The 21,345-nt window shown below is 48.0% G+C and overlaps 1 protein-coding gene across 1 annotated transcript in view; it reads right to left on the bottom strand.

The window, feature by feature from the left end:
- NID2 (nidogen 2) overlaps positions 1-13,482 on the bottom strand; it is a 105,881-nt gene extending 92,399 nt beyond the window's left edge. The window contains exon 1 of the mRNA XM_040332954.1: positions 13,245-13,482. Coding sequence (XP_040188888.1) covers positions 13,245-13,445 — 201 coding nt within the window. The 5' untranslated portion in view covers positions 13,446-13,482. The remainder of the gene's footprint in view (positions 1-13,244) is intronic.
- Positions 13,483-21,345: the final 7,863 nt, after the last annotated feature.

A 21,345-nucleotide genomic window follows, 5' to 3' on the forward strand; every position in this document is an offset into this window, starting at 1 on the left:
AAATAAACCATTGCACCCATTTCCCCCCCCTTGTCTTAGCCCTGACTCCACCCCAAACTTGCTCATCCATGTCTTTATGGACCTTGCTTTGTGCACTGGTCCAAATCATTTGGTGGAGGGGGGATTATGATGTGCGGTTGTTTTTTAGGGGTTGGGCTTGGCCCCTTAGTTCCAGCAAAGGGAACTCATAAAGTGGAGTTCCACTGGTTAAGTTTATTAAAAGTCAGCAGCTACAAAAAGTTTTGATAAACAGACACTCGCCTGTCCCACGGTCCAGCAATGCGGCCACCAGATGCCTCGCTCCTCTCCCCCACCTCTACGCGGCACCGGCATTGTACGTTTATGGCTTCACAGCCGGGCAAGTCGCGCTGCGCTCTGTCAGTTACCAGGCAATCTTCTGGGACATGTGACGTGTCCCAGAAGATTGTGGGGGGGTCGCCTAGAGGGAGAGGAGTCGCCACCTAGGTGGCCAGACCAGGAAGTGGGAGCTGGGTACTTTTCAAAACGAGGTACCCGCTCTCCCAAAAAAAAATGACATGCCAATTGTGGCATGTCAGGGGGCGAGGGGTACTTAAAGCAGAAGAAGTTCCGCATTTGGGTGGAACTCCACTTTAAGGGGTCAGCATACCAAGACATTTTGGACAATTTCATGCTCCCAACTTTGTGGGGATAGTTTGGGGGATGGCACCTTTCTGTTCCAACATAACTGTGTACCAGTGCACAAAGCAAGGTCCATAAAGGCATGGGTGAGCGTCTTGGGGTGGAGGAACTTGATTGACCTGCACAGAGTCCTGACTGTAACCCGGTAGAATACCTTTGGGATGATTTAAAGTGGAGACTTCGAGCCAGGCCTTCTTGTCCACATCGCTTCTGGAAGAATGGTCACATTCCCATACACACTCCTAAACGTTGTGGACAGCCTTCCCAGAAGAGTTGAAGCTGGTATAGCTGCAAAGGGTGGGCCAACTTAATATTGAACCCTATGGACTAAGACTGGGATGCCGTTAAGGCCTTAGTTCACATTGGTCCCATTTGGCATGCAATTTGACATGCCAAATCGGCAGCAATCGCACCGTTCGAATCGATGCGACACAACTTTGCAGTTACTGTACTGGACTCAAGTGCGTGTAGGCAGGCGTCCCAATACTTTTGGTAACATATGGCTTGCAAGAAGGGGTTAAAGAAGGGCAGGCAGAAGCAACAAACTGTCCTGGATGTTTACATGTATTCTGGTGCAGAAGATCATATTAGTATCCTCCGGAGGTTTAAAAACGAAGATAACATTGTTACAAAAATCAAATCTGCTCTGCTGTCAGAAACTACAAGAATGTTTTTGGCTTTTCTTAACAGCAAAAAGTTCTTGTAGAAAGTCATCAAGCAGAAAATCCCAGATGTTGTTGCAGTGATTAGCGAGAGGCTCTGGAGCGCCGTGGCCCTGGGAGGACACACTGTACTCTTGTTACACGCCAAGAGGAACCGTCTGCAAGGCAGCTGGAGGGAGAGAGACCCTCTGAATTCAGCGCCGCGCTTGACATTGCAAAAGCAGCAAACAGAGACTTATAGCAAGAGCAACCACAAACAATGAAAACCACGTCCATACCGCGCCTATTCTGGCACTCCTCTCCTTTATGTAAAAATCATCTTTTTTTGCTAGAAAATTACTCAGAACCCCCAAACATTATATATGTTTTTTTATATATATATCCAAATTACCAGTGGGGACGCATTAAGCCAGAACGCAGGCCACAATTGGCCCATGGGCCGGACTTTTGATATGCCATCTCTAGGGAATAAAATGGTGATCGTTGCAACTTTTTATGTCACACGGTATTTGCGCAGAGATTTTTCAAAAGCTTTTTTTTTGGAAATGAGTGAAAAAAAACACATAAGGTTGGCCCAATTTTTTTGTATAATGTGAAACGTGTAACACCGAGTAAATAGATACCCAACGTCACGCTTTAAAATTGCACACATTCATGGAATGGTACCAAACTTTGATACTTAAAAATCTCCATAGGCGACGCTTCAATTTCTTGTTTTTACAGGTCATCCGTTTTGGGCTAGAATTGTTGCTCTTGCTCCAACACACGCAACATTACCTCACATGTGTGATTTTAACACGGTTTACATATGTGGGCGCGACTTACATATGCGTTCACTTCTGTGCTCGAGCGCGCGGGGACAGGGGCACTTTAAATTTTTTATTTATTGATTGTTTGTATTTATTCTTTGATCATTTTTATTCCTATTACAAGGAATGTAAATATTCCTTATAAAAGGAATAGTGCATGACAGGTCCTCTTTATGAAGAGATGCGGGGTCTATAAGACCCCACATCTCTCCTCCAGGCTAGAAAGATTGAGATAAAAAAATTTAATAAATTGTCTCGACCTTTCCAGCCGAGTCCCCGGCATTGGCCCAGATTCAAGAAGCAATTGCGTCTGCGTAACCATAGTTACACAGCGCAATTGCTTACTTGCGCCGGCGTTTCAAATGCTCCTGATTCAGGAACCTCGTTACGCCGACGGCAGCCTAAGATATGACTAGCATAAGGCTTTTATGCCAGTCATATCGTAGGCTGCATTCTTACGCTGGCCGCTAGGGGGCGTTCCCGTTGTGGTCAGCGTAAAGTATGCAAATTGCATACTAACGCCGATTCACAACCCTACGCGAGCCCTGCGTACACAGTTTACGTCGTTCGCGTAAGGCTGCTCCTGCTAATAGCAGGGGCAGCCAATGCTACGTATACCCGTCGTTCCCGCGTCACAAAGTTTAAATTTTACGTTGTTTGCGTAAGTGAATCGTGAATGGCGCTGGACGCCATTCACGTTCACTTTGAAGCAAATGACGTTCTTGCGACGTCATTTGCCGCAATGCACGTCGGGAAACTTTCCCGACGGAGCATGCGCACTACGCTCGGCGCGGGAACGCGCCTAATTTAAATGATCCACGCCCCCTACGGGATCATTTAAATTACGCGCCCTTACGCCGGGCATTTTTGAGGAGCGCCCACGCAAATTACGTGGCTACTGCTTCGTGAATGAAGCGTAGCGCAAATAATTTGCGGGAGCGCAGGGCAAAAACGGGACGCTGTGCCTCCGTCGGCCCCAGTGTTTACATCCGTCGGCCCAGACGTGATGTCATAATGTCGCGCCCGGGCCTCCGAGGGTCATAGAGATGACTGGGGACTATCTGGTCACCAGAAATCTCTATGGCTAAGTTTCAGCAGACTGGAGAAGCACGGAATCGGAGACGGAAAAAAAAAAAAAAAAATACCCGACACCATTCAGATATCACCATTGGTTGCCACTGCTGTCAAAATCAGTGAGCCAATGAGGAGAGAGAGGGTTAGGGCCGAGCCACAGATGTGTCTGAATGGACACACAGAGCAGAAGCTCAGCTTGGGAACCCCAATAGCAAGCTGCTTGTTGTGGGGGCAGTGGGCAGGAGGGAGGGACCAGATGTACTACCAGAGCAAAGTGGTTAAGAAAACTCGATACACCAACACAAAATGCCGAACATGCAGAAAAATAGATTGAGGTTTTACATACACTTCATGGCCGACATTAAAGGATAAGATGAATCAATCGATCTAATTCAGAAGCAGGTTTTGGGTTTCAAGACACCGAAATATAATGACAACAATCTGTCCACATTACAGGACACAGCCATGCCTTGTGTCACCGCAGACGCCCCTCCCCCGGTCAGCCATGTACACATATGCCCTTTTTCCACGACCAAAAATTCCTTTCCCAGCCTGTAATGCATTTTCTGCCCAGTTTAAAAAGCAAAGTAAAAGCAGTAAGCGATTCAGTGACAACATAGAGACTCTTTGTGTGTGCGGAGACGCGGAAGGCAGAGGTTGTCCCCTCTGGATTGGAATTCATATGGCTATAAGTACAGACACATGTAATTACTATACCCCCTCCCATCCCCCATCATACTACCACACTGGCTGGCTGATTGCATGTATACATTTACATATCTGCCTTAAAGAGACCCTGTCACCGGCTTGTATTTAAAAAAATGCTAGCAGTGATTTCCACTTGCAATGTGCCTGTGAGCCTGCTAGAACGTTTGACTACTCCAGGAGAATCAATTCCCCGGCACAGCCTCCTTCCACATCAGAGCCCTCTTCTCTTAGTGCTGGTCCAGCTCCTTTGCCCCTCCCCTCATCCTATATGTATCTGCCGGGGAAGGCTCAAGGGGAATACTATAGTGAGCCACTGATGACTGAGGCTGCTGACATCACATCCAAGCTTCCAGCAACAGTCTTAGGCTTTTACAGGTAAATAAAAATGCATAAAATAGGTTATATGTTATGGGGGACTTGTTGCTGAAATGAATTTGACATGATGACAGGGTCCCTTTAAAGGGGAATTGTCAGGAGGGATGAGAATTGCCAATGCCTCTATCCCCAACTTGAGCTCATTCCTAGGAGTTCAGCTACTTTGGAAGCAGTCAAATCACAAGCTCGTCTCCTGCGTCACATCACAAGCTCGTCTCCTGCGTCACATCACAAGCTCGTCTCCTGCCTCAAATCCACAAGCTCGTCTCCTGCCTCAAATCCACAAGCTCGTCTCCTGCCTCAAATCCACAAGCTCGTCTCCTGCCTCAAATCCACAAGCTCGTCTCCTGCCTCAAATCCACAAGCTCGTCTCCTGCCTCAAATCCACAAGCTCGTCTCCTGCCTCAAATCCACAAGCTCGTCTCCTGCCTCAAATCCACAAGCTCGTCTCCTGCCTCAAATCCACAAGCTCGTCTCCTGCCTCAAATCCACAAGCTCGTCTCCTGCCTCAAATCCACAAGCTCACCTCCTGCGTCAAACGGAAAGCTCACCTCCTGCGTCAAACGGAAAGCTCACCTCCTGCGTCAAACGGAAAGCTCACCTCCTGCGTCAAACGGAAAGCTCACCTCCTGCGTCAAACGGAAAGCTCACCTCCTGCGTCAAACGGAAAGCTCACCTCCTGCGTCAAACGGAAAGCTCACCTCCTGCGTCAAACGGAAAGCTCACCTCCTGCGTCAAACGGAAAGCTCACCTCCTGCGTCAAACGGAAAGCTCACCTCCTGCGTCAAACGGAAAGCTCACCTCCTGCGTCAAACGGAAAGCTCACCTCCTGCGTCAAACGGAAAGCTCACCTCCTGCGTCAAACGGAAAGCTCACCTCCTGCGTCAAACGGAAAGCTCACCTCCTGCGTCAAACGGAAAGCTCACCTCCTGCGTCAAACGGAAAGCTCACCTCCTGCGTCAAACGGAAAGCTCACCTCCTGCGTCAAACGGAAAGCTCACCTCCTGCGTCAAACGGAAAGCTCACCTTCTGCGTCAAACGGAAAGCTCACCTCCTGCGTCAAACGGAAAGCTCACCTCCTGCGTCAAACGGAAAGCTCACCTCCAGCGTCAAACGGAAAGCTCACCTCCTGCGTCAAACGGAAAGCTCACCTCCTGCGTCAAACGGAAAGCTCACCTCCTGCGTCAAACGGAAAGCTCACCTCCAGCGTCAGTCACAAGCTCATCTCCTCCTTCAGATGCTTCTTTCAGGTCAGTGACCCACTGCGGTATCCCGCACCTTTAAAACTATTCAGCAATGGCAGCTACCATATTTCTATGCTGACAGGTTCTCTTTAAAGTATCTATATATTCCCATTCCATTCACACACAGAGGTGTGGCTCAACTCTGCCCCCTTCTCTCCTTATTGGCTCACCGTCACTGTGTTAGCCAATGAGGAGGGAGAGGCACCAGAGGAAGGAACAGCATGCGTGCGGGGGTGACGTCATTGTGGCTCACCCCAGTCAGGCGGCCGGAGTCTGAAATCCAGAAGGAAGACCAGGTGTAGATGGAAGCACCTACAGCAGTGACAGCGTGCCGCTGGAGGGCTTCGTTTCAAGGTACATTTCTTATAATGTGCATACTAGCACATTATGATATTGCCTTGCAGGAGAAAACTTTTTTTTTTTTCCTACAAGACTTTACTACCGCTTTAACAATTCCAGTCTAAACTTCTTCTTTTTTTTTACCAAACTTGGGCACCTTTCACATGGGCTTTCCGATCAGGTCCCCTTGTCAGTTTTTCAGGCGGACCCGATCAGTCGCTCCATTCACTCTTATGGGGCAGCAGATATCATCAGTGACATGTCCGCTGACACCCGCTGCTATCCGATTCGATCCTGTCCGTGAAATCCAGACGGATGGAGACCCTATTTTTCATCTGTCTGGAGGATCGGATCGTTTTCATCCGATCTCCCCATAGAGGAGAGCGACGCTCTGACAGGTCAATCTCAGCACAGTGAGCGGAGACATATCCGTCATCCACCTGCTCAGCGGGGTTCAGCGGATCGATCCCCCGCGCTGAGCAAAGCGAGTCCACCGCGTGGATCGCTTGTTTACTATGATCTCGTTGAAGAAATCAAAACACATAGGGTTGAATTACTAAAGCTGGAGAGTTCAAAATCTGGTGCAGCTGTGCGTGGTAGCCAATCAGCTTCCAGGTTTTGTCAAAGCTTAATTGAACAAGCAGAAGTTGGAAGCTGATTGGTTACCATGCACAGCTGCATCACATTTTGCGCTCTCCAGTTTTAGAAAATCAACCCCACAGTATCCTTTCAAGCAATACAAAAATCAGAGCTTTGATATACATTGCAAAAAAGTGCAATATTCAAGGGCCACTAAAGACCTCATTTCTCAGCAGTGACAGATCATGACAAAGAGAAAGTTTAAGGGCCAGTTCACGCCAAATGCGGTTCCGTACAGTTTTGTGAGATTGTCATTGCAGAAACTGGCACTGATCCTGGGGGTTATTATTTCCTTGGGAGGGGCTCCATTTTTTATGATATTGTTATTCAAAGTTGCTAGTTGCTTGATAGTTGCATCAGGTTTCTCAAACCTTTGCATGCCTGCGCTTTATGTGATAATGACTAAGCCCCTCCCCTTCATGACATTGTCAAAAAGGGACCGAGCATTGGATGACCTTAAAATGATGCCCCCCCCCCCCCAGAAAAAAGTTCAGCGGACGCCCATGGTGCCAACTAGAGCCATTGGAATACATCAGGGATATGCAATTAGCGGACCTCCAGCTGTTGCAGAACTATAAGTCCCATGAGGCATAGCAAGACTCTGACAGCCACAAGCATAACACCCAGAGGCATGATGGGACTTGTAGTTTTGCAACAGCTGGAGGTCCGCTAATTGCATATCCCTGGAATACATGGAAAACACTGTGCATGCATTTTGTGGAGAAAAAAACCACACGGAACTGCGTCTGGTGTGAACTGGCCCTAAAAAGCCCGGTCCAGGTTTTTGCGACAAAGGTGTGCTACTGGTGATACTTTACATTTAGGACTCGGAGAGATTGCACAAGGTGTTTTTTTCTGAGAGATTTTGGAAATGATGGGAAATCTCTGCAATGGGGGTACAGTCTGCAGTAAAAACCTGACAAGAAGTTCTATTCCAGTGTTCAAAACTAATAAAGAAAAGACACTGTGTCATTATTGTGAGTCGTCCTTTAATCTGTCCCAGCCTGCTAGGATTCCAATGTAGAGCCCACACCGGCCCATTGTTTCCACTATCAAGTAATGTTTCCTGGACTCCGCTCAGTGATCACTTCTGTACAAGAAAACAGTGTCCAACCATGGACAGAACTCCCCTCTGCTTTACAATAGGAGGGGGTGGGATGTGCTCGGGGCCACAATGAATGGAAGGCTGCCAGCAGGGGGGAGCAACGAAAATGCCACAGCGCACTTCCCTGCCCAGAGCTACAGAGCGTTCCCAGAACTTCTCTCCAGAACCATACTGGGTGCAGACACGTAAATACATAGGGCCAGATCCACATACCCTGGCGCATCTTTCCATCGGGCGCAGCGTTATCTCGGATACACTACGCCGCAACTTACTTTTTTTTGTATCCTCAAAAAAAACGTAAGTTACGGCGGCGTATTGTATCTTTGGCGGCGTAAGGACGCGCAGTTCAAATGGATGTGATGGGGGTGTGTTTTATGTAAATACGTCTTGACCCGACGTAAATTAAGTTTTTTTTTAACTGCGCATGCGCCGTCCGTGGGGGTATCCCAGTGCGCATGCTCGAAATTAAAACAAGCCAATGTTTACGACGGTGACGTCATTCTACGCAAAGCCCTATTCGGAAACGACTTACGCAAATGACGTAACATTTTCAAAATTTGACGCGGGAATGACGGCCATACTTAACATAGGATACGCCTCATATAGCAGGGGTAACTATACACCGGAAAAAGCTGAACGCAAACGATGGAAAAAATGCGCCGGCCGGACATATGTTCGTGGATCGCCGTATCTAGCTAATTTGCATACTCGGTTCGGAATTCGACGGAAACGCCACCTAGCGGCCAACGTAAATATACACCTACGATCCGACGGCGTACTAAGACGTACGCCTGTCGGATCGATCCCTCATTCCGTCGTATCTTGTTTTGTGGATACAAAACAAAGATACGACGCGGGAACTTTGAAATTATGCGGCGTATCCATAGATACGCCGGCATAATTTGTTTGTGGATCTGGCCCATAGGACTTAGGGGCCCATTCACACCTAAGCGTTTGTAGCCTGATGCTATAAAACGCTAGAGGGGAAAAAATCCATTATTCTCTATGGAGATGGTTCACATCTACACTCCAAAACGCCTGAAGCTTAAACAAGTTCTGGACCCTTTTTTGTTGCACGAATCGGGCCGATTTGGGCATTTTTGAACGTTTGTATTCCCATAGAAGCTAATGGAAACGCTCGATTCAAGCGTCTAGCGCGACAACGAGCATTTCTACAGGCGTTTTGTCGCTTTAATCTGTTCTGTGAAATAGAATATTCACCCAGGAAGAAGATAAAAAAAATACTACAAACGGCAACAAATGATGAAAGAGATGATCATTTTTCCCATTGGCTAAAATAAAAAATGACGAAGTTCAAAAACGTCGGACAACGATGTATGCAAACACGCGAATATGTGCGACAAAACGCCGGAAAAAACTATCAAAAACGCTACGCTCAGATGTGAATGCAGTCTAACTGCTAAAGAGAACCTGTCACAAGAAAACTACAGAGGCTCCCACTGTCATCCAGCCTTCTGGAAAGGTTAGCTGCTAGACTATAATAATACTGGGGTGGATTCAGGTACGACTTGCGCCCTCTTACAGAGGCGCAGCGTACCGTTTTAACGCTGCGCCTCCGTAAATTACCTGCGCTACGCTTCATTCACGAAGCAGTAGCTCCGTAATTTGCGTGGGCGCTCCGTAAAAATGGCCGGCGTAAGCGCGCATAATTGAAATGATCCCGTAGGGGGCGTGGATCATTTAAATTAGGCGCGTTCCCGCGCCGAACGTAGTGCGCATGCTCCGTCGGGAAACTTTCCCGACGTGCATTGCGGCAAATGACTTTGCAAGGACGTCATTTGCTTTAACGTGAACGTAAATGGCGTCCAGCGCCATTCACGATTCACTTACGCAAACAACGTAATTTTCAAACATCGCAACGCGGGAACGACGTGTATACTTAGCATTGGCTGCCCCTGCCAATAGCAGGAGCAGCCTTACGCGGAACCCGACGAACGCAAACGACGTAAAATGCGAACGCAGGGCACGCGTACGGCTGTGAATCGGCGTGAGTATGCAATTTGCATACTCTACGCTGACCACTACGGGAAGGCCACCTAGCGGCCATCGTAAGAATGCAGCCTAAGATATGACTGGCATAAGGCTCTTATGCCGTCGTATCTTAGGCTGCAGTCGGCGTAACGAGCTTTCTGAATACAGAAAAGTCGTTACGCCGGCGCAACTAAGCAATTGCGCTGCGTAACTATGGATACGCAGACGCAATTGCTTACTGAATCCACCCCACTGTCTTCTGAAGACCCATTCACATTATGACATATTTTTTTTTTTTGCGAGTTGTCACTTTACACGCAAAGGATGGGCTGCCCCATATGTGACAAATATGGCAAAGTAGCTTCTGCAGCTTTAAGAGTTTTGCACACATTGCCGCGTTTGAGGTCTAAGAGTTCCCTTCACTGGAACTAAGGGGCCAAGCCCAACCCCTGAAAGACAACCCCACACCATAATCCCCCCTCCACAAAGCAAGGTCCATAAAGACATGGATGAGCGAGTTTGGGTGGAGGAACAAGACTGTCCTGCACAGAGTCCAGATAGAGCACCTTTGGGATGAATTAGATCGGAGACTGTGAGCCAGGCCTTCTCGTCCAACATCAGTGCCTGACCCCACAAATGCGCTTCTGGAAGAATGGTCAAACATTCCCATAGACACACTCCTAAACCTTGTGGACAGCCTTCCCAGAAGAGCTAATGCTGTTATAGCTGCAAAGGGTGGGCCAACTCAATATTGAACCCTACGGACTAAGACTGGGATACCATTATAGTTCATGTGTGTGTAAAGGCAGGTGTCCATGTAGTGTACATTGTGGGTGATCATAAGTCCAGATACAGACTGTGCACAGAGAAGAACATACAGGGGACCTGAAGCCCATGTACAGCAGGTGATGGAGATATAGAGAGATAGAAATATGATATATCAGTGTGCACAGCGATGCCCCCCTCCTGTGTGTACCCAACAATACAAAATGGGCATACAATCAGTGCTTTCTCGTGGGTTACAAAGAAGTAGATTCTGTACAAAGTACAAAGTACTAAACCTCCTACATTAAAACACAGTGCTGCTGCAGTGCTCAGTTACACAATCAGTGCCATTCTCATTGTTCACACAGATGCTGGGCACAGTGCAGCTCTCAGTGCTCAGACAGATGCTGGGCACAGTGCAGCTCTCAGTGCTCAGACAGATGCTGGGCACAGTGCAGCTCTCAGTGCTCGCACAGACAGATGCTGGGCACAGTGCAGCTCTCAGTGCTCGCACAGACAGATGCTGGGCACAGTGCAGCTCTCAGTGCTCGCACAGACAGATGCTGGGCACAGTGCAGCTCTCAGTGCTCGCACAGATGCTGGGCACAGTGCAGCTCTCAATGCTAGTCTAAACTGATGCAGCTCTCAGTGCTCACACAGAAACATGTTTGGCACACTGCTGCTCTCAGTGCTTTTGCTGGGCACAGTTCAGCACTAGCAAAGATGTTGGGCACAGCACTGCTTAGTGTTCAGACAGATGTTGGGCACAGTGCTGCTCTCAGTGCTAACACAGACTGATGTTTGGCACAATGAGGGTCTCAGTAATCACACAGACTGTTAGTGAGCACAGTGTTGCTCTCTGTGCTGATGTAGCTCGGGTCTTGTGCTGCACTCAGTGCTCACACGATGGACACAGTGCAGCTTTCAAAGCTCATACAGATAGATATTGGGCACAGAGAGGGTCCCAGTAATCACACACAGATAGCGGGCACAGTGCTACTCCCAAATAATGGGCACCATACAGGCTGCTCTCAGTGTTCATACAGATGTTCAGCACAGTGCAGCTCTCCTTGCTCACATTTACTCTGTGGTAATGTCAGTGTACTCACATATAGATATACCCAGTGTTACACTCAGTGTACTCCATCTCAGTTCTGATGTCAGTGATAATATACTCAGTGCACTCTGTCTGTGCTGGTATCAGTGCTATGTCTCTATCAGTGCTATGTCTCTATCAGTGCTATGTCTCTATCAGTGCTAGTGTCAGTGCTATGTCTCTATCAGTGCTATGTCTCTATCAGTGCTATGTCTCTATCAGTGCTATGTCTCTATCAGTGCTATGTCTCTATCAGTGCTATGTCTCTATCAGTGCTAGTGTCAGTGCTATGTCTCTATCAGTGCTATGTCTCTATCAGTGCTATGTCTCTATCAGTGCTATGTCTCTATCAGTGCTATGTCTCTATCAGTGCTAGTGTCAGTGCTATGTCTCTATCAGTGCTAGTGTCAGTGCTATGTCTCTATCAGTGCTAGTGTCAGTGCTATGTCTCTATCAGTGCTAGTGTCAGTGCTATGTCTCTATCAGTGCTAGTGTCAGTGCTATGTCTCTATCAGTGCTAGTGTCAGTGCCATGTCTCTATCAGTGCTATGTCTCTATCAGTGCTAGTGTCAGTGCTATGTCTCTATCAGTGCTAGTGTCAGTGCTATGTCTCTATCAGTGCTAGTGTCAGTGCTATGTCTCTATCAGTGCTATGTCTCTATAAGTGCTGGTGTCAGTGCTATGTCTATCAGTGCTGGTGTCGGTGTACTCACAGTATACTCTCAGTGTTGGTGTCAGTACTCTGATGCCATGTACACACGATTGGATTTTTCAGCAAAAGTCTGATGGAGCGTACAGATGGTTGGAATTTCCGACCAAAAGCTCACATCAGACTTTTCTTGTCGGAATTTCCGATTGTGTGTGTACGCGGCATCAGTGTACTCTCTACCAGTGTCCTCTCTACCAGTGTACTCCAGGTGTCAGTGCTAGTGTCAGTGCTATGTCTCCATCAGTGTCCTCTCTAGGTATCAGTGTCCTCTCTATCAGTGTACTCCAGGTGTCGGTGCTATGTCTCCATCAGTGCTTTGTCTCTCTTGGTGTCAGTGTCTATCAGTGTCCTCTCTACCAGTGTCCTCTCTACCAGTGTCCTCTCTATCAGTGTCCTCTCTATCAGTGTCCTCTCTCTCAGTGTCCTCTCTCTCAGTGTCTCTCTCTGTGCCTCTCTCTGTGCCTCTCTCTGTGCCTCTCTCTGTGCCTCTCTGTCAGTGTCTCTCTCTGTGTCTCTCTATCAGTGTCCTCTCTATCAGTGTCCTCTCTATCAGTGTCCTCTCTATCAGTGTCCTCTCTATCAGTGTCCTCTCTCTCAGTGTACTCTCTCTCAGTGTACTCTCTCTCAGTGTACTCTCTCTCAGTGTACTCTCTCTGTGTCTCTCTTGGTATCAGTGTCTCTCTATCAGTGTCTCTCTATCAGTGTACTCTCTTGGTATCAGTGTCTCTCTCTCAGTGTCTCTCTATCAGTGTCTCTCTCTCTCTCAGTGTCTCTCTCTCAGTGTCTCTCTATCAGTGTCTCTCTCTCTCTCTCAGTGTCTCTCTCTCAGTGTCCTCTCTCTATCAGTGTCCTCTCTATCAGTGTCCTCTCTATCAGTGTCCTCTCTATCAGTGTACTCTCTATCAGTGTCCTCTCTATCAGTGTCCTCTCTATCAGTGTCCTCTCTATCAGTGTACTCTCTATCAGTGTCCTCTCAATCAGTGTCCTCTCAATCAGTGTCTCTCTATCAGTGTCTCTCTATCAGTGTCTCTCTGTGTCCTCTCGGTGTGTGCCGGCGTCGTACTCACATAGAGCTCCTTGAAGTCGGCCTCATAGAAGAGAATGGGCTGTGTGAGTGTCACCACCTCGGAGGTCTCATCATCCCCGTCCGGTAAGAGTCGGTCCCCCCGGGACTCCCCGTATGGGAAGAGCTCCTGGCGGGAGATGGCAGCGGAGAAGCCGAGGAGAAGGCAGTGCCAGTGCAGGATGCGGAGGACCCGGCTCACCATGGCTGAAGATCGGCACTGGACTGATCCGGGACCTCCCGACCCCCGCAGCGGAGCCCTGGGTGGGCGGGGCGGGGGCGTGGTCAGGGGGGCCGGGGCTGTCAATCACAGGAGGAGGAGGGGGGCTGTGCTGACTGTTTAGGAGGTTAGGTTCTCCGCACTGAGAGAGAACAAGAATCGGAAGGGAACGTCCTCCGTCTGTCCGCATTCACACTCTGGGGCAAATTCCCAAATGTGGGGCAGATGCCAAATACATGGCCATGTATCTACCTGACCAATCACATTTCATCATCAGCCCAACACCAGTTCTGATCAGATTCAAACCATCAATACTGGGCTGAATGGGATTCCAATACATTGTATATACATATTGTACTTTCATATCACTCCCTGCCCCTCCCCCTCCCTGCAATTCCAATGGTTTTTATAAAATCAGAAAAAAGATTAAAGTAGAATTACATTAAAAAAAAAAAGAAGCTGAATGGCAGTTTTGTTTTATTGCAGAAAAGACCCTGGCCCGGATTCAGGTAGAATTGCCCATCATTTACGGAGGCGCAGGACAACGTTTTTGCCCTGCGCCCCCGCAAATTTGCTCTGCTGCCCTTGATTCACGGAGCAGAAGCTCCATGAATTGCGCGGGCGCAAAATGCCCGGCGCTAGAGCACGCAATTTAAATGATCCCGGAATCATTTAAATTAGGCACGTTCCCGCGCCGATCGTAGCGCGCATGCTCCGTCGGGAAACTTTCCCGACGTGCATTGCGGCAAATGACATCGCAAGGACGTCATTTGCTTCAAAGTAAACGTGAATGGCGTCCAGCGCCATTCACGATTCACGTACGCAAAGTATGTAAAATTAGAATTTCGCGACGCGGGAATGACGGGTATACGTAACATGGGCTGCCCCGGCTAATAGCAGGGGCAGCCTTGCGCGAAAACCGCCGTACGTAAACGACGTAAATTGCGTACGCAGGGCTCGCGCAACGTTGTGAATCGGTGTTAGTATGCAATTTGCATACTATACACTGAGCACAACGTGAACGCCACCTAGCGTCCACCGCAAGAATGCAGCCTAAGATATGCGGGCATAAGAGCCTTATGCCGCGCAAATCTTAGGCTGCAGTCGGCGTAACGAGGTTCCTGAATCAGGAGCACTCGTTACGCCGGGGCAAGTAAGCAATTGCGCTGTGTAACCTATGGTTACACAGGCGCAATTGCTTCTTGAATCCGGCCCCCTATAATTATCTTCCGCCATAAATGCAGTCTTTGACCTTTCATTGGTTATGTCCAGGGATGGACTGGCCATTGGGACTACAGGGAGTTTCCCGGTGGGCCGATGGCTCAGTGGGCCAGCTTCAGTGACAGTGGACCGCCGCCCCCCTCCGCTCCTCTGTCTCTCCCTCCCCGCAGCGCTCACCTGGGGGTAACAAAGAAGCAGGGGGGGGACCAGAGGAGCAGGGGGGGGGGGGGACAGAGGAGCATTGGGGGAAGGGGACAGACAGCTGACTCAACAGCTATGGCCGGGGAGTTTCTCCCTTCTGCCTAATTTTGTCCCATCAGGGGGGGCACCGAACTGATTCTTTGCCCCGGGTGAAATAATGTCTAACTTCCCCACTGGTACTACTAGGGTGGCCGGGATGCAGGAGTTGTCCGGCCGCCATGGGAGAGACTTGTCAAAGTGGGCCAGTCTGGATGAAGTCCAGGGCCAAATTTCTGTCCCAGTCCAGCCCTGGTTATGTCCACTGAGCCGCGCATGCAAAGCTCACAATACATTGCGGCACCCATCCATGCCTTCTGATGGGGCTCTGGTACGCATGCGCAGAAGTGACACCATTGCGGCCTGACCATACAAGTTGCTAGACGAAGCAATCCGTAATAAACTCGTAATTTATTTTTGTTTTTCTTATCCAGACTTCCTACAACCTACTACCATAAAGTGTTTGTATGCACCGCACATTGTTACAGAGACCCCTTTCACACTGGGGGGATTTTCAGGCGCTTTAGCGCTAGAAAAAGCCTCTGCAAAGCGCCTCTTGTTTATTCTTGTATGACTTTTCACACTGGGGTTGTGCACTCGCGAGACAATCTGGGGCAGAGAGCGCTCCCAAAATGCTCTGCCTATTGGAATGGATGGGCAGCGTTTTGATAGTACCGCAAAACAGGAGTTTTCAACCCTTTTTTCAGGTTAAAAGTGCCCCGCGGCACATTTGGCCACCAAATCAGCTGGTACTGCATATTACAGCATTATAAGATCATGAAAGGTAAGTGGGCAAAGAAGACCATTTCATTGGGAGGATGAAGAGTGAAGAAGTCTCTCTTTAGGCTTAAAGGGACACTAAAGGTTCCCCTTTAAAAAATAAAATAAAAATAACAAACCTGTCATACTTACCTTCATTGTGCAGCTCGTTTTGCACACAGTGGCCCCGATCCTGGCCTTCTGGGGTCCCTCGCGGCTGTCTCGGCTCCCCCCCGCAATAACTAACCCCCTTCATGGAAGCTCTCTCCCATGGTGGTTAGTTCTTGCGGGCACGCTCCCGTGATACGGCCGTTGGCTATAGCCCCCGGCGCGCCGCGTCATTGAATGTGAATGACAGCAGCGGGAGCCAATGGCTGTGCTGCTATCAATCCATCCAATCTAGCCAATCAAAGGCCAGACTGAGTGGAGAGGAGGACGTCGGGGGCGAGCTCAGCAGGTGAACGGGCTCAGGTAAGTAAAACGGTGGGCCGTCATTGCCAGTTTTTTTTTTCACCCTAATGCATAGGATGCATTAAGGTGAAAAAAAGGAACCTTTACAACCCCTTTAATGCACACAGACGTAATGAAGTATTGAAAATGCCAAGTGTAAAAGATGCAATGAAGCAACTGCACTTACACTACTATGGGGTGTACAGATTTTCATTGTCCCCACCTGCAGCTCCCCCTAGCCACAGAAAAGTGTAGAATCTTTTACGCTCTGTGGGGCAGATCCACGTACATCCGCTGTGCCCGGCGGATGTATGGGCGCCGATGTCTGCCTTTATCGTTTAATCCTTGCCTATGTTCCAGTTTAAAGGGGTTGTAAAGGTACAATTTTTTTTTTCTAAATATCTTCCTTTACCTTAGTGCAGTCCTCCTTCACTTACCTCACCCTTCCATTTTGCTTTTAAATGTCCTTATTTCTTCTGAGAAATCCTCACTTCCTGTTCTTCTGTCTGTAACTCCACACAGTAATGCAAGGCTTTCTCCCTGGTGTGGAGTGTTGTGCTCCCCCCTCCCTTGGACTACAGGAGAGTCAGGACGCCCACTAACACACAGCTCCTTTCTCTATCTGCAAAATAGAGAGCGTCCTGACTCTCCTGTAGTCCAAGGGAGGGGGCGAGCACGACACTCCACACCAGGGAGAAAGCCTCGCATTACTGTGTGGAGTTACAGACAGAAGTACAGGAAGTGAGGATTTCTCAGAAGAAATAAGGACATTTAAAAGCAAAATGGAAGGGTGAGGTAAGTGAAGGAGGACTGCACTAAGGTAAAGGAAGCTATTTAGGAAAAACATTTTTTACCTTCACAACCCCTTTAAGCCGGCTTGCTGTCCCAGGTTTCCTGTTTTAGAGTGACACCTTTCTCTTGCAGCATCCTATGGAGACACCTCATACATACAGGGACTAGAGTTGTCACCCTAGGATGGCAAGGCACTCCCCGACTCCATTCCCGCCCTATCTCCAAACGAACAAACTGACTCAAGACTGCACTGTCCACTTGTAATACTTCCCTGTGGCCAGAAGCTCAGAGAAGCAGCACTGAGAGAGCAGAAGCAAGCAGCACTGAAAGTCATGAAGTGCTGGTGTTGGGGTAGGAGTGTTTATTTTATTGTGCTCAGTGTGTTGGCGCTGGCTCATCCCAGCCCTTTAAGGGGTTTCAGATGCCTGGAGGTGGGGTTTACGATCATGTGACCGCTGTTATTGGCTGTCACTGTGATCACATGATCAGAAAGCAGCAATTGGGAGATTTCCATTACCCACTGGTAACTGTGCTCTCGGCACAGCTGTGTTAGCAATGTAGTATGCAAATATGCGAATGCTTGGCGTCAAGGCCCACCCGCCGAAGGGCCATATATTTGATTGTCGTCGGTGCCAAGAGGTTAATACTACTTGAAGCTTAAAAATTGCTTCAATTTATTTCTTAAAGGGGAGTTCCCCCCAAAAGTGGAACTTCCACTTAAACCACTCCTCACCCCCTTACATGCCACATGTTAAATGCGCACTTTTACCACGATTGTTGCCCCCATACGCCAAGATGTGAACAGAGCCTAAAATATAAAAGACAGAGAGCTAGATTCACGTAGCTCGGCTTATAGTTTGGCCGGCGTAGCGCATCTCATATGCGCTACGCCGACGTAAAATAGTGAGCCCAGACCAGTATTCAGAAAGATCTGGCGGCGTACGTTGCGCCGGCGTAGTATAACTAGGCCGGCGTAAGCCCGCCTAATTCAAATGTGAAAGAGGTAGGCGTGTTTTATGTAAATTAACCGTGACCTCAGGTAAATGACGCTTCGAAACGAATGGCGCATGCGCCGTCAGTGAACGTATCCCAGTGTGCATGCTCGAAATCACGTCGCAAATAGTCAATGCTTTCGACGTGAACGTAACTTACGCACAGCCCTATTCGCGTACGACTTACACAAACAACGTAAACGACGGAAAATTCAACGCTGTCCGACGTCCATACTTAACATTGGCTACGCCTCATATAGCAGGGATAACTTTACGCCGGAAAAAGCCTTATGTAAAAGACGTAAAAAAAATCCGCCGGGCGCACGTACGTTTCTGAATCGGCGTATCTAGCTCATTTGCATATTCTATGCGGAAATTAACGGAAGCGCCACCTAGCGGCCAGCGTAAATATGCACCCTAAGATACGACAGCGTAGGAGACCTACGCCGGTCGTATCTTAGCAACATTTAAGCGTATCTCAATTTGATACGACGGCACGGATTCGGACTTACGACGGCGTATCTACTGATACGCCCGTCGTAAGTCTTTCTGAATCTAGCCCAGACTTTTTTTCCAAGACCTCAACACTCTCTCCAACAAAAAAAAAGTTTTGGCTGTAGATACACTTTAGTCTCTCCGATTTTGTATTTTCCGCTTGCTATGGCATAATGTGCCGCCAAGCTCCTTCCATAATCTTTGGGATGGCTCTTTCTGAGGGCACATTGCGGCACGGTGGAGGACAGTACACTTCTATAAACCTCCATTGTTCCCGTCCTGAACGGATATTTCCTCCGCAGTCTGGGCCCCATTCCAAGCAGTCAGCGTATCTCTGTGGGATAAGGCGCTCTGAACTAGCGGTGACACCAACCTCGAAGCTTAGGGCTTGCTGGAATGTTTCCAGACAAATGCTGCCTTCATTACTGTTTAATATACTGATTATCTTTGTATGGGATTTATTTACACAGTTTTAATGTATCTCTTAAATCAATGCGCAACAACAGCAAAACAAGCAAATAAACAGCACTGCCGTGTTTAGACCATGTTAGAGCTTTGGGCTGTTCTAGAGAGTCTGTGATTTATTTGGAATGGTTTGTTTAGATCTCAAAGTGGCTGAAAGTCATGTAAAATATACAGAAATACGAGGAGACTCTGGGAGGGAGGCGTTACCCATCAGTGCCAGGAGATCAGTAATGGTGGTTTTCAGTGCAAAGAGATTCCCTACCCTAAGGCCTCTTTCACATATGGCTATCATGGGGCAGAATCAAATTGAGATACGCTTAAATGTTGCTAAGATACGACCGGCGTAGGTCTCCTACGCCGTCGTATCTTAGAGTGCATATTTACGCTGGCCGCTAGGTAGCGCTTCCGTTAATTTCCGCGTAGAATATGCAAATGCGCTAGATACGCCAACACCAACAAAAGGGCAAAATTCCTCCAACTGACACCAACGATGGGGCAGAATTCCTTCCACTGACATCAACGATGGGGCACTAGTCCTTCCACTGTCACCAAAGAAAGGGCATTGTTTACTCACACTGGATGCCAGGACATTTTCTACTCCCACTGGATGCCAGGACATTTTCTACTCCCACTGGATGCCAGGACATTTTCTACTCCCACTGGCTCTAGTCCGGCCTCCCTAAAGTCTGAAGGACGGTAAACTGCCCCATTGTTTAGAATGTTTGGCATCCCCTGCCTTAGAATAAACCTCCCTATTTCCTCAAAACCAATCCTCCCTGTAACCTCAACACTAATCTTCCCTGTAACCTCAACACTAATCTTCCCTGTAACCTCAACACTAATCCTCCCTGTAATCTAGCACTAACTCTTTCTGTAACCCAAACAATAATCCTTCCTGCAATCTAACATTATTCCTTACACTAAACCTCCCTGTAAGCCCAACTCTAGCCTATACTATATTGTAACACTAGCCCTCCACTAACCAGCCCTGTGACAACAAACCTATCCCCAACTGTAACATTAATCATGCCTAATGTAAATGTAGTTATACTCACCTCTTATGCACCAGTACAACCTGGGCTCAGAGGATTCGGGTTGTAGGATGTTGGCCTTCAGACTGAGGACATCTAATGGTAGAAAAAAGTATTGCAGAGGAAATCTCTGTATTGAAACTGAATATTGCAACAGAAGGTAATTTTGTTAACAAACACATAATTGTTATTGTGTTCTTTTTGGCTGGTGTTCTGCTATTACTGCTCTAGAAATAGCTTTTTCTAATCACCTGAAAACTTCTTCTAATCACCTGAAAATTCCAGTGTGTCTTTTCACATTGTGGCGGTGCGTTAACGGGACTTTCTGAGAAGTCCTGCATGCAGCATCTTTGGGATTGGTTGGGAATGCTCCCAAAACGCCCTGCCCATTGGAATGAATATGCATCGCTTTCAAAGCTCCACAAAACAGGACTTTTAAATATTTTTTTTTGGGGGTAATAAGCATTCCACTAGCGGCTGAAAAGCGGCGCAAAAGCACCACTTAAACAGCATTAAAGTGCTGCTAAAATGAGCGGTGCTTTAGCATTCAAGCCCGGCGCTTTCAGTGTGAAAGCAGCTTAAATGTCCAAGTGTGCATAGCCACATAGGATAACATTGAGCTGCTTCTACAGGCAGAACACAAAACTCCTGTAGAAGCAACGATTTTTAAGCCAGTGCGCATGGAGCCTTAGTGATATAGACTGTTAAGCAGAAGAGTCCACGTCAATATGTCCATCAATGAACAATGAATTTATCATTATTGAGCATTTCTCAACTAGGCCTTTGTACAAGCGCTGAGCCAGCAACAATACAACATCACGGATAAGCTGGTGTTTCTGAGAAAGCAGACATAACAAAGACAACTATCATGCAGGGAGATTCCAAGAACCAGAAAACCCTGAAGATAAAATAAGCTACTATAGGTAGTAATGGACAATACTCAGCATATAAGTAGAAAATGTATATACATTTTATTAAGTGGTATAAATAGTCCATACTTAAGTAAAATCACAGCACAGGACTGCTAATAGCCAATCACAAAAACTAACCTCTAAATGACAGGCAGTGTTGCACCAATAAACGTATGCCTTTTTGAGACGTTAGTGTCTTTGAAGACGTTTTCATAGCAGTACACAGCGTAATATTAGACCAAATATCCAGCCGGTGTAGTGTCACAGTCTGCTGCCTATCGTAGAATGCTGTGGAAGTCACGTGGCGGCCAACTGTGCATGCGCTATGCGTTCCAAACGCAAGTGCGATGCATTCCAATAGATTTACGACAGTACACACCAGCGAACCCGGCATTCAGGGCGACGTGGATTTAGAGGAAAGCGGCCAGTCGGCCTCACGTCCTCGCTCCGCTCGCTCGGCCTCCTGGCTCTTTTTTTTAACATCCTCCAATCCACGGGGATGTTAAGGAAAGAGCCTGGATGGCGACCGAGG

Source organism: Rana temporaria, chromosome 13 (genome assembly GCF_905171775.1).
Source record: "Rana temporaria chromosome 13, aRanTem1.1, whole genome shotgun sequence".
Classification (NCBI taxonomy): Eukaryota; Metazoa; Chordata; class Amphibia; order Anura; family Ranidae; genus Rana; species Rana temporaria.